The sequence below is a fragment of the Corvus cornix genome, chromosome 7 (assembly GCF_000738735.6).
Source record: "Corvus cornix cornix isolate S_Up_H32 chromosome 7, ASM73873v5, whole genome shotgun sequence".
NCBI lineage: Eukaryota > Metazoa > Chordata > Aves > Passeriformes > Corvidae > Corvus > Corvus cornix.
This window is the reverse complement of record NC_046337.1, coordinates 26,070,108-26,087,324: the sequence shown is the minus strand read 5'-3', so window position 1 is coordinate 26,087,324 and position 17,217 is coordinate 26,070,108. Positions and strand designations below refer to the sequence as shown.

Below are 17,217 nucleotides of genomic sequence, written 5' to 3'. Positions count from 1 at the left end.
GGTTCAAGAAGAGTTGTTGTTTTCTAAAGACATTTGCAAACCACCTGCACACCAGGGCTGCTGCCTGGAAGATAACCTCTGAGGCCATCAGCCTGGCCCCAGGTCACAAGAGGCGGATGCAACAAGGAGGGCAAGAGCCAGACCAGCCTTTCTGCAGCAGTGTTGGTTTGGCCCTCTCCCCTGGTGGGGGGATACTGGTGAGTAGTAAGGGGCAAGTGCGGGATGGCACGTGGTAGTGGCCACTCTCCTCCCTGTCTCCTCTCTCGAGGAGACACACAGGAAGACAGCTCGGGAACTCTGGCCTGGTTGCTGGGTTAGCCTCTCCCCCTGGTCCCATGCCTGAGGGAAAGACAGAGCACCACCCCCTGGACAGGGGGACATCTTGTGTGTGCTGGGCCAGGCTTTGTGGGGAGTGGGCTGCCAGGAAGGGGGAAAACCTGGTAGGGATAGGGTGGGAAGGGGAGGGTGTGAGTGTGGGGCTCCCCTCCTGCCGGCTGCCTTCCCACTGCCTCCCCATCCCAGAAACATAGCAGTGCTCGTCACGGAAACAGCCCAGCCAGTCCTGTCTGCTGCGAGCACATATTAATCACATTTTCCGCTGCTCCATCCTGCCTTTCCCATTTCCCTTGCTGCTGACTGCCAGCAGCTGGGGACTCAAAGGTGAGCCATCACATTTGGCAGGGAAACACCCTGGCCCCACTGTCATCTGAAACACCGGAGGGAGGGGAAGCAGGGGGCAAAAGAGAGGCGGTCAGAGCTTCCCATCCTCTGCAGGGAGCATCATCCCCTCCCCGCCCCTCCTGCACTCTCTGGTTTTCTCTTGCATTAGCTCCCTGATGAAGATGTGAATGTTAGCTGACCCACCTATACATGGCAGAGCATTGCTTTTGGCCCACAGAGCTGGCAGAAATTCAGAGCAGTGTTTGGTACACCCCATATGCTTATGTGTGCATGTGCATATATAAATGTGGATGTGCAGATATACATACGTGTATTATATGTGTGTCTATATATATATATGTATCTATCTGCATGTATATAGAGAGTGCCTGTCTGGCCACACCTTCCCTCCCTCCCTGCTCCTCATGGCACCAAATCAAGCTGCGGCAGACTTGACGAATCTATTTGGCATGGCTCGCTCCAGCGTTGCAGCCCAGGCTGTGTGGAGCTCCGCGCTGACGCAGGGAGGGAGCTGCACCTTGAACAGACATCTGGGAGCTTGCCTAGTCCAGGAACAGCAGGGATTAACGTGGGCACGGAATGTGGGGCCAGAGCCCCCCAGCACCAGCTCTGTGAGTGAGTGGCCTTGCCCTGGCCCCACTGCAGCTCAGCAGCTGGTGGCCAGTTGTTTGGCGGGGCAGGAAAGCGGTCACCCAGATGCAAGGGGTAGGTGAGCCACCAAAAAAAATTACTTATCCTCCAACCTTGGGAGGTGTCTGCTAAATTACGGCCAGAACATGGGAACAGAGGAGTGAAAAAGAAGAGGTTTGAATTTTCCACTTTTCTTAAAAGAAGAGAAAACAGAGTAGAAAAAAGCTGACAGGAATCAAGGACCAAATCCTGAAATTGTGGCAATTCAGGTGGCTGTGGGACTGTTTTGGATTGACACCAGCCAGGCTTTAGGGTCTTGCTGGAGCAATGTAAATTGACTTAGCAGCACTGAAACCAGTCATGCTCTCCTGCTCTGCCCTGGCTGAGGAACCAGTGTCCAACACCCAGGACAGCAAGGATGGGACATTTATTCTCCTCTGCAACTAAACCCACCCTCCAGCTGCAGATTCCTGGCCAGTAAAGACTTGAAAAGGTAAATTTATTCTCAGTGGTTATTTGAAACACCGAGCTGTGTACATAGCTCACCTCTCTGCCCAGCATGATGCATATCTCCTGCCTGCCTCAGCTTAAAGAAAAAGTCCCAATGAGTCCCCAAACTCACCTGGGGTGAGGAGAGATGGCCCCAGTTCACAGAAAGGTCTGCTGTGACCAGTGGGTCCTGGGAGAGCACAGACGCTCCACACCACTGCATGGGCACTGTGTTAGAGCTATACATGAGCTCTGCCATGAGCTACTGTCCTGGAGACAGCCCAGCTGAGGACTCCCCTACATGGTGCTGGGCTGCCCAAGTACCTCAATTTCCTTACTTCTAAAATAGGACTAACACTCCCTCAGTGGCATATGAGGAGTTTAAATACTCCAAATATTGCAGGTATGAGACCCTGATCGGGACATCTGCACAGAGAGGACTCATTCTGGGAAGCAGAGGGAATTTGAACCTAAGACATACTTGTGGGGATGGGGAAATCACACAGCCCGGAAGGGAAGGAAATGTCTGGATGAATCCTGGACAAGGCAGGCTACTGCATTTCATGCCAGCAGGGCCCGTGCCAGCAAATGGAAGGGACAGCTAATTTAATAGAAGTGCTGAGCAATTGAAAATCACTGGGATGCGTGTGTGGGGGAGGTGTGTGGGACCCCAGCCACAGAGTTCACACAGACACACTATGGCACATCAGCAGGGAGGACCTGAACACAGCAGCAGTGCTGGTGGGTGCCACAGAAGAGTAGGAAAATGCTTTCTTGAGGCACCCTTAACCAGGGAACAACCACATGACCAAAGCAATTGACAGAGAAAAACCTGCCTGGCACCATGGCTGCCTTAACCCTCCTCCCCACACCCCAAACCTCCCACGCAGACCACTCCAAGTTTATCTTTCCTGGCCACACACCAGCACCCATATGGTGTGAAATGGATGAACACCCTCCCTTCTCCTTGCTCCCGTCTCTGTGTGTGTCCCAGCAACAGAGCAAGAGCATGCACAGCTCCCAGGGCTCAATGCACCCTTGCTGACCATCCCTGCTAGTGCAGATCCCACAGCTCTGGCAGCCCGAATTGTTTCCCATTATTTATTGCTCATTTTGTTCTCTGGGACAGTGCAATTGCCTCTTAGGATTTGTGCCCTTTCATTTCCAGGCCTCAGTAACTCCTGAACTACAGTTTCATGTGGTTTTGTGATTGTTAACCCAGCATGCAGACGAGTCTACGACCATAAAAGCTCAATGAATCTTATATGGCAAAACACAAGCTGCGAAAACATTTTCTCCTTCATTTGCAGTCAAAGAACATACTCTCACCACCACGAAAGATGCAGCAGCAGCCAGGTTTTCCAAGGAATAGTTTTTCTACATTGCTGTGCAGAGGAGAAAGGACTATTTCTGCTCAGAGCATCATCTGTCTTTTAGCCATCATCAGAAAAATGGTCCCTCACAGATTAAACCCTCTGGGCCTGCAAAGTCTCTCAGTTCTCTTCCCTCTTCTTACCTGAGAGACTCACCAAGGTGCAGGCAAAAGAGACAAAAAGGCTATTACCTTGTGGTTTTTCCCATGTCGGTACATCATCCAGTCCTCCCCATTGGTGCTGACCTCCAGCTTGTAGGTACGGACATAGTAGCCCTTCTGGGTTTCTCTTGAGATGGCACCCTGTGTGGCAATGGCTGTGAGCACAGTCAGGAAGTGGAGGTCCACCTTTCCAGGGGAAAAAGGGACAAGAAAGAGAGTGGTGACCACCTGAGAGTCCAGAGTGGCTAATTAGTTCCTCCCTCTGTCTCTGAAATATAAAAAGGTGCAAATTCAGCCTGTCTCACTCTATCTGTGGATGCACAGTTCAACAGGCATGACCCTCCCCCAGGGCTGACTTCAGCCAGATAGGACCCTGGGACAAGAGTAGCTAAGGATCTTGATGTCTGTTTATATGGAACCATCACAAAGCCACCTTCTTGCCTCACACCAAGCAATAGGATCTGCACAGAAGCTCATGTCCATTAAAGCAGGACAGAGACCAACTTTTTCCACGTAAAATAAAAGCATGATATCAATTAGCAAGTCCTGCAGCTCTTGGTTTTCCCTTGCTGTTTTTTTTTTTTTTGTTTGTTTTACAACATGGGTTGAGAAAGGTCAGCAGAGCTGGCTTAGTAGCCCTGCCATGAATGAAGAATGAGACGTCTGCTAGGGGCAATGACATTCACCACCTCCTGCTCGTAGTGCCCTTTAGCAAGCAGTGTCTCCCGGCGATGTGACACGGCCAGAAGCTGTGTGCAGACACACTGTGGCTCTAACCAGCTCCCAGGGAAAGCCTTTGCTCTGTCAGCTCCCCGCCTGACACAGCCCGCTCACGCTCCCTGCATCACTGATGAGATAAATATTATTCTAGTTGTTTTTCTATGCACCCCCTGGAGACTTTGGTCCTCAGGCCAGTGGCGGAGTCAGTGGCCCTTGTAAGTGGCAGAGGTCTCTCAGTCTCTGTCAGACTGCTGGAAAGTCCATCAAGGTTTTGGGCAGAAAGGAGGGGGTGGGAGAGAGACAGCGGATGGAGTCAGTCCTTGTGTGGGTAAGCTAATGGGAGAGCCAGCCAGCCACATTTCACTGAGGCATTGCAGCTCCCCTGCTGCTTGCTCCCCATGAGCCACAGAGGCAATAAAAAATTCAACAAGCCTTATGGTCAGGGGTCAGTTTAACAGCATGACACTCCATTTGGTAGGGGAAGAGGCGAGTGGGCTGGAAGGGTACCTGGAGGTACTCTTTGTTGCTGTCTACATTGGGGGTCCAGCCGTTGTCATCACTGTTGAGGCGGCTCTGCTGAGGGGTCCATCGCCCATCTGAATAGGTGGAGGAGGCACTGATCTGCATGTTGGAGATCCTGCCAGACTCCATCCCCAGAGGCACATTGCACTGAAAGTCTAGAGCAGACACACACATACACAGAGATTGGTTTACTGTCTCAGTACTTCACCCCCAAGTGAAAGGCAGCCCTGAACTAATCTCTCCATCTAATCCTGAGCAAAGCTGCCTGTCTGGAAAGATGAACAGATCTGCACCATCTTGCAGGTTGTGTGTGTTCACAGATGGCACTGAAAAATTACAGATAGGGCAGCTTTGTGTTTACAAGGCCCTCTGAACACTAATACAGGCTGGATCTTTCTCCCTTTCTCTATCTTCTTCACCTTTGCTCAGTTTTGACACAATTCTGTGCCTTCCCTCCCTCCACCTCCAACAAGATGTTCCAAGTACCCTTATCACAAAGTTCCCATCTTCCTGAAGGCTGTAGGTGAAATCTAAGCACTGACAAGGCAAGGAGTACAGACAAGACACATTAGGAGGGTGCTTACTGTTGTGCTGCCAGCAGGAATGTCAAGGATTGGAATGAGCAGGTATAAAGGTTTTGTGTGCATGTGAGAGCAGGGTTGCATGTGTGTATGTGTCTATGTGCATGCACTGTATGTGGTATCAGGCCCATAGGGATTAACCAGGCAAGATTATGAAAGATTCTTCTATGCTTTCATTTGCATCTCCTCACTTCTAAGGCTTTAAAAGTCACATTTAGCTCAGTTTTATGGCACATCTCATCTATTTTATGGCAGCTGTCCCGTAAAAACAATAGCAAAGAAGACAGTGATAGAAAATACTGCATGGGTCTAAGCGTGCTGCTACTGTAAACCAATGGGGCTCTACCAAACTGCCTGTTTTTAATGTGGCCAAGTCAACCTTGGGTGGAAATGATGGGCCAGGTTAGGATGTCAGTGCTATTATTGAAGTTTCAATTTACACCACCATAAATGAAAACAGGCCTGGCCCTTTAACAAAGGCTCTTGTGCTTGATTTCTCAAGCTTTGTGTTCAACATCTTATTTCCAACTCCTTTTAAAGGACAGAATAGAAAAGGGATTAAAGAACAGATCAGCTGAGTGTGGCAATAGGTAATGGTGAAGAGCTCATGCTTGTCTGTAACTCTCATAGCCTCAGCAGAACATCCCTTAATCACAGAGTAAGAGGTTGTGACCCTGCTGCCCTGGTGCTGCACAACCCCTACTCTACCCTGCTCTCTGTCACAGGCTTGCAGTGGCAGGTCAGGGACTCCCTCTCTTTCTCTGGGACTGAGGGGTATCCTGAAGGCTGCTTCTGTTGTATCCAGAGGTTCACTGGGAACAGAGGTCAAGAACAGTGACTCTGATGCAAAAATACCATGGGAAAACAAATGAAACCTTTCCTTGCCTGCAAGTGTTACCAGAATGAATCAAAATGTTCTTTATTCTCAAAACACACAACTTACTCCTCACTCCACATCAATTTACCTCCCTTATTAAAGGTTATAATCAAAATTTGGCTTGAAATTCTTAGAGCTTTAAGCAATCTTTAATTAGACAGCCAAGAAATTACAATTTGTGGTTTGGGACTCTGAATTTCTGAAAAACTAGAGAAAGAGAGAGCACATATTTTCCCTGATGCTTTAATGAATCTGCTGCATATGCTGGGCTGAAGTCTTCCCCTAAATCCTTTGGGCTGAGCACATGCATGAAGGATTCTAACCCAAAAGGTATTGAGAAGACTTCACAAGCAAGTGAAAAGTCAACAAAAGGTCAGAAAGTGAAATTCTTACTGAAATCTCACTTCTATCAGAAAGAGAGAACACACATAAGTGGAACTGCTGTCTGCACTGCTGGTGGAGAACCAGCCCCTGGACACACTTCACTCCTGCATATGCCAAATGAAAGATGGGAAACACAGGGGACACAACTAAGTCATACACACACATTTCCAACTTACTTTCTGGGACTTCCTGGTGGTTCAAGTAGTACTGAGCAGAGAAACCGTCCTTAGCCACTGCCAGGTCCGTGTGGAAGGTGAGAGAGAGGACGCCAGTGGTTGAGCGGATGTCCGATGGCATCTTAGTGCCACAATACCTGCCTATCAAGGGGCCAACTGCAAAAGAAAGAGCAGCAAAGGTAATGCCTGCTTTTCCACCAGCCTCCTGGGTCACCAACACATTGCTGATCAGGATAAAAAAGATAGGCTTTGGGGATGGGCTATTTTTTATATCCACTGGCCTGGTGCCATGCAGTGCAGAAATACCCACTGCAGCAGGCATTGCTCTGCAATTGTTGGGAAATACTCCAAACCACTCTGTTTCTCAGTTTTTCTATAAAGTGACGAGGTCCTCCCATCATTGCATGAACCCACTGCCCTTCCCTGAGGGAGAACTGCTGGTGTTTGGAGTGTCCCATGGGGCTTTTCAGACCAGTGGTTACAACAGAGCAGTAGCTTGTGGTTTAATGAATGCAGCCTTCTGCAAGCACGCTGTCCCCTGGCTGGCCATGGAGTGCCCTGATGGCAGGTTGCAGGCTGCAGCCACCTTTGAGGTTAGGCACCCCTGGTGTTTGGACACAGATTGCACAGTTTTGGAGCTTTGTGAGACACCAGGAAGGGCCAAGAAAACCAGTGCAGCACCTCGTGGCTTACCCTGAGGGATGCCATCCCAGATGTCTAGCCAGTCATACTTGCAGTCTCCTTCCCCCGCCTGCAGTGGGTCATGCTCAAGGTCGAAAAGCAGAAAGTGGAGGAGGATTTCTGTCTTTGGCTTGGCTATGATCGTGAAGATGCAGTCCAGGTTGTGTGGATACTTGTCAGGGAAACCCGGAGACTCAATAGTGCCATTGGAGGCGGTGAAGTTTCTGGAGCAGTCCTCGGAGCCTGTAGCAGCAGGAAAAGCCCAGAACCTTAGCAACAATGAAGCTTAATGCCAACAACTTGACACTGTGGGAACCCCATTCTGGGCTTCGCAGGGTTGTGTATTCTCTTCTGGAAATGTCCAGCAGCTCAAGAGCTGTGGGAATTACTGCAGGGAGTGAGAAGGTGATTTTCAAAGCTTTCCACAGGTGGAGAGACAAGGTCCATGAAGTCACTGTAGTGGACAACATGGTTCTAAATCCCTTAGACAGCTTTGCAAACATAATCTGTACACTACTGCTGATCCGTCTGACAATTACCTCAAAACCAGGACTAGAAGAGCAATCCTATCCAAAACCATGGATGTGATTTGGCAGGCCAGCACCCTGCCATGTCCCTCACACCGGTGGTGGTAGACAGGGAGGTCACACCAAGCTGGCCTGCCTTCCCCAGCTGGCCCTTTCCACTCTAACCCGTCCCCCAAACACTGACCTGGCAGACCTGCGTGCTGCTCCAGAGCCTGCAGAGAGGCCGGCCAGCACGCAGGGAGCTGCCATCCACAGTACTCATGTCACAGCTGCTACCTGCAGCCAGGCAGGCAAGGCACCACAGCGGCCCCAGGTCTGATGGAGGAGCCCCTGTCCACAGAAGGAGCTGCCTGGGATGGGGCAGAGAAGAGTAATGGGATGTATTCTTTTTGGAAAGGCTGTCGCCGTGGGCCAGTCTCCTGCAAACTCCACCCTTCCAGCACAGACATCTGTGCCTCAGTTTCCTCTTGAGAAAATCTGGAAGCACAAATATTTACACAGTGAAAGGGCTTGTGGGAGGGTGCCAGTGTCTCCACTGTTTGCTGCAAACCCTTGGGAAGTGCACAGTTAGCCTGCAGCCCCTCCGAGATCCACACAAGAGACAGGGGCCAGCTCCAGCAAATGTCCCCACAACGTGGCCACAACAAGAGTGAGGGTAACAGGCCCCGTGGCAGGGGTGTCTCTGCTGAGAGCTGGAACAGAGCCCTCTTTTTCACAGAATGAGCCATCCACACCAGAAATGCAAGTTATTTCTACCCTTAAGGAAGACCTTTGCGTGGTGAGGAGGACAGACAATGTTGTCTCTTATTTATTGCTGACCTCAGCACTGGCCTCAGCTGCAGCCAGGCCAGCTCGGTGCCCCCTCTCATACAGCCAAGGTGCCTCGGGGTGGCTGGGGAAAGGGGAATTTATGTCATATTCATACCACGGTGACTTTGAAACCCTTGCCAGGACAATAGGCAACAGAAATCTGCAGCCTGGAGCTATCAGAGGGGAAAGGGAATGTGAGAGGCTGCTGGCTACTGCTGCAACGCAGCACTAGCATTTGCAAAGGTTTCTGCTTCACTTTTACTGGGACACTCTCCTTCTCTACAAACCCTTTTGCTTCAGCTCTTCCAGGCAGTAGGAGCCTTCCCAGGACTAATGGGAGACTTGTTATTCAATTCATCATTAACCTACGGGAGTCAGACCAGCAGCCCGCAGTAATAGCAGGATCTTGCACTGCATTATGCAGTGCCTGGCTGGAGAGCTACTCAGGAGAGGCTCTTAATTGACTACCTAATGAAGCAGCCAGCTTTTCGGGTGTGAACCTGTGGGGTAAAATGCAGAGGCAAAAAAAAAGGCCAAACACAAATCACAGCATAATGCCATGAACAGGAATAAGGGTGTACTTTGTTCTAAACACCTTGAAAGACGAACAAACAGTGAAAATAAGACAAGCTCCGAGCTAGGGAGAAAATCAAGGACTAAACCCAGAGTCAGGGACTGTCCTCTAGAGACAGGAAAGAGATGTAAACTATGTAGTTACATGAGACAAGAGTTTCCTCACGTGGGGCTCTTATCACATTTGGCATCTTTGTCTACATTTTGGCTAATAGCAGCAAACACAATGATCAGCTTTTTATAAGGAAGCTGCAGATAATCAACAGGAGTCATGCTGGCTTCAGCAGCATAGGCCAGCCTGAGAAGAGACTTTGATGCCCAGCGCTGGAGAGCTCAGGCCGGCCCTGCCAAACTGACTCACAAAGGAACCAGCAGGGAGGCTGGACCAGCTAGGGCAGGCGGCTCTTTTGTCAGCCCACAGACTGCTGACTGATACCCATCAGGGGATTCAAAGACTGGTATGTGGTTGTTTGTATGCAGATTGCTCCTCTCTCACACTGTGATAAGGGAAATTCAGCACAAGGTGGGGAAATAAATGCTCGATTGAAAAGAGTTGTTTTTTTAGGTCGCCTTTAAGACAGAAGGAATCTGCAGCCACTGATGCCTTTACTGATCTGGACAATGACAATCTGATGACCTTTAAAGCTGGTGACACCCTTGCTGGTTATGCTGACAGCTCAGACGGAAACTTGGCTAGTGCCAGCCTGCCTGCCGACAGAAGGCAGAGTTTGCTTGTACTGCAGTAGCCCCGCAGCCAGCACTGCCCACCGCCCTCTCTGGAGCCCTGGCGGGGACTGGGGCTGGGCAGATGTGGGCTGGGAGTGCTCCCGGAGCACAGGCTCATCCACACTCCTGTGCCAAAACCTGCCTAGCCAGGCTTGATTTCATGGGCTGTGGCTGTAAGAAAGTGTGGCTGTATCTGGAGAGGATGGCTGCCTGCAGGGGTGGGGGTGACAAAAGGAGCCCCAGCACCACTTCAGACCTGAGGGCGGTACTGCAGGGACTTACATCGAAGGATACAAAGTCAGCTCCAGCCTCCACTCAATATCTGCTCTCTTCCAGATCGGCCCTTGATTCCTCTCCTTCCCTCCCAGCAATAACTTCTTTTCCCCATGAATTTGGTCCCTTACTGGCTCCCACCCAGACCGACAGGGCTCCTGCCTGCCATCCCTTCCCACAGCATGGCTGGGCCACCTCAGCCAGCTGGACCACCCCACACTGCCTTGTGCCCTGAGTCAGGGCGTGGACCCAGTGTGAGGTCAGGCACAACCCAGCACAGCCTGCTGGGTTCACAGGAGGTGTGTGCAGGGAAAGAGAGGCAAGGGGGGCTGAGGTGGGTCTTCCCACCTACACTCTTTGCCATCCTCCGTGATGGCAACTGGCCTTAGCAAACCCCATATCTGGCTGAATCACTAAACTCTTTCAGGACTAATCTGCATCCTAACCATCAACTAACGGTGGTGAGCTGGCTGCACAACAGCTAAATGCCCAGTTATGCAGTCCAGGCAACCACCAGCAACAGCATTTTCCTCATCCATTTGAACCTTCATACATGTCCTGTCCTCATCAATTCACAAGGAATTTAGGGAGCCTCATTCTCTTGCAGCAAAATCTCCACATTCACATCTACCTGTGACCAGACTGTGTGCTGTCTGTACGCCTCTCCCTGCTGCACAGCTGGCCCAGGGACCCTGGGCACTGCTGCCTGTGCTCCTCATGTTTTCTTTAAAGAGGCTGGATAAGTAACCCTGTTGTGCTCCTTTTTGGTTCTTCCCATGGCACAGACATTTTCTTTTGGTGCTGGATGCAATGACATGAAAGCCACGTGTATTGTCTTCCAACACATCAACAAAGGAATGCGGGCACAGGGCAGGCACCCGCGTGCCCGTGGCAAAACTCTCTCCTGTTCCCTCAGCATGCAGGCACACCTCTCTCACATGCAGGGGTTATTTTTTCAAGCCTCTTTCTTCCCAGATACAAAATTCTGGCAAATATTTAGACAGAAACACTATTACAAGGGTTTTGAGCAGCTTTTTCTTTCCTCAGTAATAGCTCAGTATTAAACAGAATTATGAACTATTCCTCTTACATCAGCTGGAAAGGTGCTGCCTCAGATTTTGACAGCACTGCTGCCAGCAACCACTTGAAAACCAGAGCCCCCGGTTACAAACCCCACACCCATGGAGAGAAAACACAGCGTCACTGATCAACCCTGAATCGCTGCTCCACAGGAGGGGGAGCTCCATGCACTTGTAGCAGAGGGACAATCCCCTTTTAGCCCTGACAAGCTCCACACATGCCAGGGAGAAAAGATGTATATTTCTAGTCCTCGAATACAAGAGAGCATTTAAGGAGCAACCCTGCTTTAATTGCCACACTGTGATCAAAAAATGCACTGTCATGTGCCATTAACATCTTTACCTTCTTGGAAATGTGATGCACAGACTTGCTTAAATAAAAAAAAGAAAAATGTGCTTTATCTCTGGAAAACATGCTAGAAATCACATTGAAAAAGTCGTCAAAGGCATCTCCTGGTGAAGATAATTGTGGCAAACAGTCTGGGAGACAGGCACCGACTCAGACACTCACCTGTCTTGTAGATCTCGTAGCGCAGAGAGAAGCCGGCACCTTGCCGTGCATAGTCTGAGGTGAACTTGATATAGAGAGAGGGGCCAGAAGAGATGATGGTAGGAGGTGCAATGTTCCCACAGTGCTTGCCCAGCAGGTCTGCCGCTTCACTGTCCCCATCACGGATCTCGATGTAGTCGTACCTGCGGGGGCAGGTGAAATGGCAGGGAAACCATCTGTCAGGGAGATGCTTCAGGATGCCGGGAACAAAAACCGCTCTTGGTATCTGCATATTTCACAGAACGTCTTCCAGACAGGTACCTGGGACTCTCTTATTTACACCACACCACAGACCCCAAACCATTTTTTCTCTTTTGTCTGACTACGTTTAGGTCCTTTCCTCTGTTGCCATTCACATCATTAATTTATTGCACATACATCCACTTCACTTTCTGAGCCAACATGCAAAATTTAGGACACACTTTACCTCCATTTCCACAAAACTCCTTTGGCATGGGAGAAGCTCAGATACAACTCTCCTGGGGCTGCTCTCCTCCCCTGACCTCTCCTCAGAAGTGCCACTGTGCTATTTGGCAGAGCTCACTATATTCCAGTATCCATGTGGGATTCAGCCAAGCATGTACCAAGCATGAGACTGTCAATGTTCAAACCATGTGAGCAGGTAGCTATTTTGTGCACTAACACCACATTGGTCCTTTAACAACCAAGGCAAGTACACTCAGTTAGCACTTGGATATTAGTATTAATCTTCTTCTGTTAAGTGCTAATGAAGATTTTCTGTGGATGAGAAGTTTTGTGTAAGAGCTGGGTACCCACACTGACTATTGCTGATCTTGTGCACCCTGTAACTGCAACCTGCCTTTGCTAAACCCTACTTGAAGATGTTCCACCTGCCCACTGGCAGGTATCTGACTGGTCTGGGGGAGGAATGCATAGGGTTAGAAGAGTTGTCTCCTCATGCAGAGACAAAAGCTTGTTGCAAAGTTTGGCTGGAAGGTGAAACTCCCACAGATCCCTTCATATTTTCTAGGCCATGACTAGGCAAGGTAGTAGTATCAGGCTCTGCGTGCTGAGAAGAAACAAACAGCTTTTATGTGTACATCTTGTTCTTCAGCTGCTTTCTAACGCCCACATTCTCCCGCCCCTCTCCTCTCTGGCCAGCATGCTGCTATTTACAGAAACTGACCATCTCTCTAGGACTGTTTATTTGCTTTGTATCAACCTGTTTGAACATGCTACAGCTCTTCTCACGGGGCCAGGGAGGAAAAAAGCATTTCCAGGCTGCCAGGAATCTGCCTTTCTTCTTTGTCACAAGATCTTCTGTTTGGGAATGGAGAGTTGAAAGGAGAAGTAGCTTGCTGGATACAGAATGATCCTCATGTGACTCATTCCCGTTCTGCAAAGCACATATCGGCAAGCAACAACCTCAAAACAAACTTACAGGGACTTAGTATGCTCCTCCACAAAGAAAGATGGCCCAGATGGCTTTGGTTTCACTCCTTTCTGGGACTAAATCAGGCTGAGAGCCAGAAGCAAAATGCCTGCAGATAAAATCCTGTCTACGCTGGACTGAGCACTCAACTAGCTGCAATCACCCAGCCTTTAACTTCATTACAGACTCAATTGGCTTGGCCAAGGTGAAATCCAAGTGGTCTTGAGAAGTGGCACTCAAACAGGAAGAGCATTTGGCTTAGCTGGTGTGTGGACACACAGCAATGCAAATGAAGATCTGCTCCCTCTGCTCTCTCCTCAGCTCTGCCTAGCCATCTATTACCTCGTGACCCCTTATTACCCTGACACCAGTCAGCAGCACCCTGAATGACCCCACTAATGTCCATCATATGTGGCTTGATCCTACCATCTCTCTAGGGAGGAGGAATGTAGAAGGCAGTGTTAGTGCTTCTAAGTAGAATTTTTTCCTCCTTGTTTGTCTATTTGTTTAAAGTAGTACTGAGCAAACAGCGGGGACATTTTGTTCTTTAAATAACTACTTGCTTTCAGTGTGCTTGCAGCCCTTCCACATCTGAAGTGCACATCTGTGCCGCAGGACTACTGGCTACTAGTGAAATTGTGAATATGTGGCAAAAAAATGAATTTGGCAAAAACATGAATGTTGGCAAAACACAGTTAATGGGGTGGATTGTAAAAGCTGCCATTTTCATGCACAGGCAGAGGTTAGCTGCATCCCAGGGAATCACATCTGTTTGTGTCCTCGTGGGGTTGTACCTCGCCAACACAGTACATGGCTTCAACTACCTGACTGCAGTGATCACAGCTGCTGCTGTAGCCAGCACACCACACATCCTAGTGCTGTCCACATGGCTCCTCAAGCCACCCAGTTCTGTAGGAGCCCTGCAATTTCAGAAGCAAGTTCTGGACCAAGAAATACTTTCTTATTGAATGGGTGACAGGCTTCCAGTAACACATACAATTTGGGAATATTGCAATCTCCTCATGGGCAATCTGCAAATGGAAAATTAAAAGAATGAATCTAGTAAGTAAATCATCAGGAAATATTTGCCTCTTTGAATTAAACCCTATTTGGCTTCATTCAAGCATCTAACTTAGCTTTCTCATACTGGAGCTAATCCTTAATAAATCAAATGTTAAAAACAACTGAAAAAAAGCCCTTAAGGGAAGGTCAGGGAATAATTTTTTGCCAAATGTAAAATTAATATAAATGTGTAAGAGTTTTCTTCCCTAGTTAAAAAATCTTGGCCCAAGTCCTCTGCTCCGCATGAGGCAAAACTTTTTCTTTGGGTCATATAAACAGAGTGTGAATTGGGGAAGTATTACACTTGGGAGATAGCTCCTGCCCGGATGAGCAGGAGCACCTACTTCCTCTCCATCACAGCAAATAAGCTTTAGGTTTTCAAAATGAAACACCAAGGATGTCCAGTCAAAACTGTTAAACTTCCAAACTTCAGCAAGAATGCCAGCTAATCCCCACCACAGATTCTTTTGGAACCATGTGCTTCAGTCATGTCCATGCCTTGGCCCTCAAACAAACAAATTGATAAACCCCATTCTCCTCATTCTGGGTCACTGGACATGTTACAATCTAGTTTGGCCAAATCTTTGCTTCTGTTAAGCTTAAGCATTGGTTTCCAGACTTTCTTCTTCCCTTGTGAAAAAGAAGAAGAAAAATTGGAAGGAAGAAAACCTAACCATGCTTTCTACTCTAAGCATTTCATTTTCAGATAATTACAGACTAGGGCACAGCTGGGTGGGATACATTTATGCTGCAATGGCATTCAAACTGTCTCATACAGTGCCCAGCAATTTGCATTTCACTCATTTAACCAAATCCATTGTTTCAGTCAACATGCACCAACATTCCTGTGGGCTGACCTCTCTGGCATTACCTCTACTGGGAAAGCTGCCATCTCTCCAAGCACATTTCATGGCCACTTTTCCCCACCTAGGCATTGCTCCAACGAGCCAAGCATAAATATGTGAGGGTAGGGTGCAACCTCTGTAACCCACAAGTATAATCAATGGATTAACCAACTCTTCTTTTGCATCGAAGGTGACCACAGTTGGCTGCTCCTCCAATGGCACAATGGCAGGACATTCCCAGCTGCTGCTTGAGTGGGAAGGTCAGTGAGTTGGTTTGAAACCACCTCAGACAGCTTTTCACCAGGGAGTTTTGAGGCAGGGAGGCAATGCTGAAGTGCTTTTAACTCCCCAGACAATGGAGGCTGAGAAAGAAGGGAAATACAAGGCTTAGATGCTCTTCTTGAAGCTGTTTAACAGAATTAAACAGAAAATGTACAATACTTACAAATATTGCTGTGTTTTTATTACAGATTTTTTAATAGAAAGTGCTTTGCTGATGTTAAGAGAGCTTTTATAAACTAATTCTAAAGCACTTCTACAGCCTGTATTATTCATGCTTGTTTGCTTGCTTTTTTCTCCAGTCAACCTCTCTGCTTCCCAGTGTTTCCTTTCTATTTTTCCTAAGTCACTTTGCTGCTGGCCCCCCAAGAGAAGTGCAACAAAGGCAAACAAGCCCCAGATGTAGTGATTATGAGAAGACCTACAGCTTTTCAGTCCTTTTCTGTTGGGAAATAGCTAATCTGCTCCCTGACACTGAGCTGTGCTCTGTGATCCCCTGGGGCCAGGACAGACCTCCCACGTGCCCACTCAGGCACTGCTGAGCTCCAGGAATGCTACAACCCACCTAGGGAGCAGCACCAGAAAGCCTGCGACACTCCTCTGGGTGCTCCTCTCCAGAGGGACACAACTCAAAGCAGTTTGGTGACCCATACTGCTGAACACAAAATCAACAACCCCGTACCATCATCCCCAGGTCCCAAGAGATGCTGAGTCCTTCCCCATTGAAACATCCTTCAAGGGCATTACAGGGACATCATCTAAAGATGGGGAGAAACATGAATCACAAATTATTTATACCTTCACAGCCATATAATGAGTCCTCTGAATACATAAATTTGTGCAAAGCCTTGCTCCAAAGCTTAAGGAGGACTGGCTCCCCAGTCCAAGCTCTGACCTAGCTGGCAGCTTTCTCAGTCTCTCTCTAGAGCTATGACTTGAAGTAGGTGAGGACTTGCACTCAGCAAAGCCCAGTTTCCAGTGCTTGCCAGGACTGGAGAGAGATGCAATGCTCTAACCTGAACTCCTCCAATGTCTAATTTGGAGCTATTATTTATAGGCGTTTCCATGGGGCTCATGACTGCAGCTGGCAAACAGTAATGATGGGATTCTCACGATACCCTGGGAGGTAGGAAGGCAGAGAGGAGCAGTGTCTGCCCGAAGGTCACACAGGAAGTTTGCAGCACAGCCAAGAATAGAAGCCAGTCTTGACTGGAGAGATTATATTATATTGGAGAAATCTGGCCTAGATAAACAGAGGGACAAATAGGTACAGACTGCATAACAACCCTAAATTTGGGAAGGCCCAGGGCTGACTTAAGCCTTCAAGACCTCTGCTCTGCTTGAACCATATGTCACTGTGTCTTGAATCCATCTGCTGAGGGGAGGAAGAGAAAGTGCTATTCTAGTGAAATTGGGCAGGTGTTAATACTCTGCAGGTAGCTGGGGAAGGCCTGTGCTTAGCCACAATGGCAGCTAGTAAATGCAATTGTTCCCCCTTTGAAAAGGTGGTGGGAGGTTTATTTCTTAGAAATTTTTATAAAAAGCATAAGGTTTTTTGAACATCCTCTAAGAACAGGCAGTTTCTTAGAAATTAAATAGCAGTTGCAGTATAGAGATAGTTAAGAAATGGTGAACCAGCATCTCTGTGCTTGTTGCACAATCAAGAGGTGGCTAGAATTAATGTCCATTACATGCTAGCTGGCTTAGTCGATTTTTCTGTGTCAACACCCATCTTCATGCTCTTTTGTACTCCACCTTTCAACCAAATCCTTATTTCATGGGTGGTTACATTGCGAAAGACAAAAAAAACTTTTCCATGATGTTT

The 17,217-nt window shown here is 48.4% G+C and overlaps 1 protein-coding gene across 6 annotated transcripts in view; it reads right to left on the bottom strand.

Annotated features, from left to right (window-relative positions):
* Positions 1-17,217, bottom strand: part of NRP2 (neuropilin 2) — an 89,693-nt gene that overhangs the window by 48,919 nt on the left and 23,557 nt on the right. For all 6 annotated transcript variants that reach the window (XM_039554702.1, XM_039554704.1, XM_039554700.1 and 3 more), the window contains exons 3-7: positions 11,775-11,956; positions 7,288-7,518; positions 6,595-6,750; positions 4,562-4,731; positions 3,365-3,520 (exon numbers count right to left, since the gene is read on the bottom strand). In XM_039554702.1, the coding sequence (XP_039410636.1) occupies positions 3,365-3,520; positions 4,562-4,731; positions 6,595-6,750; positions 7,288-7,518; positions 11,775-11,956 (895 nt within the window). The remainder of the gene's footprint in view (positions 1-3,364; positions 3,521-4,561; positions 4,732-6,594; positions 6,751-7,287; positions 7,519-11,774; positions 11,957-17,217) is intronic.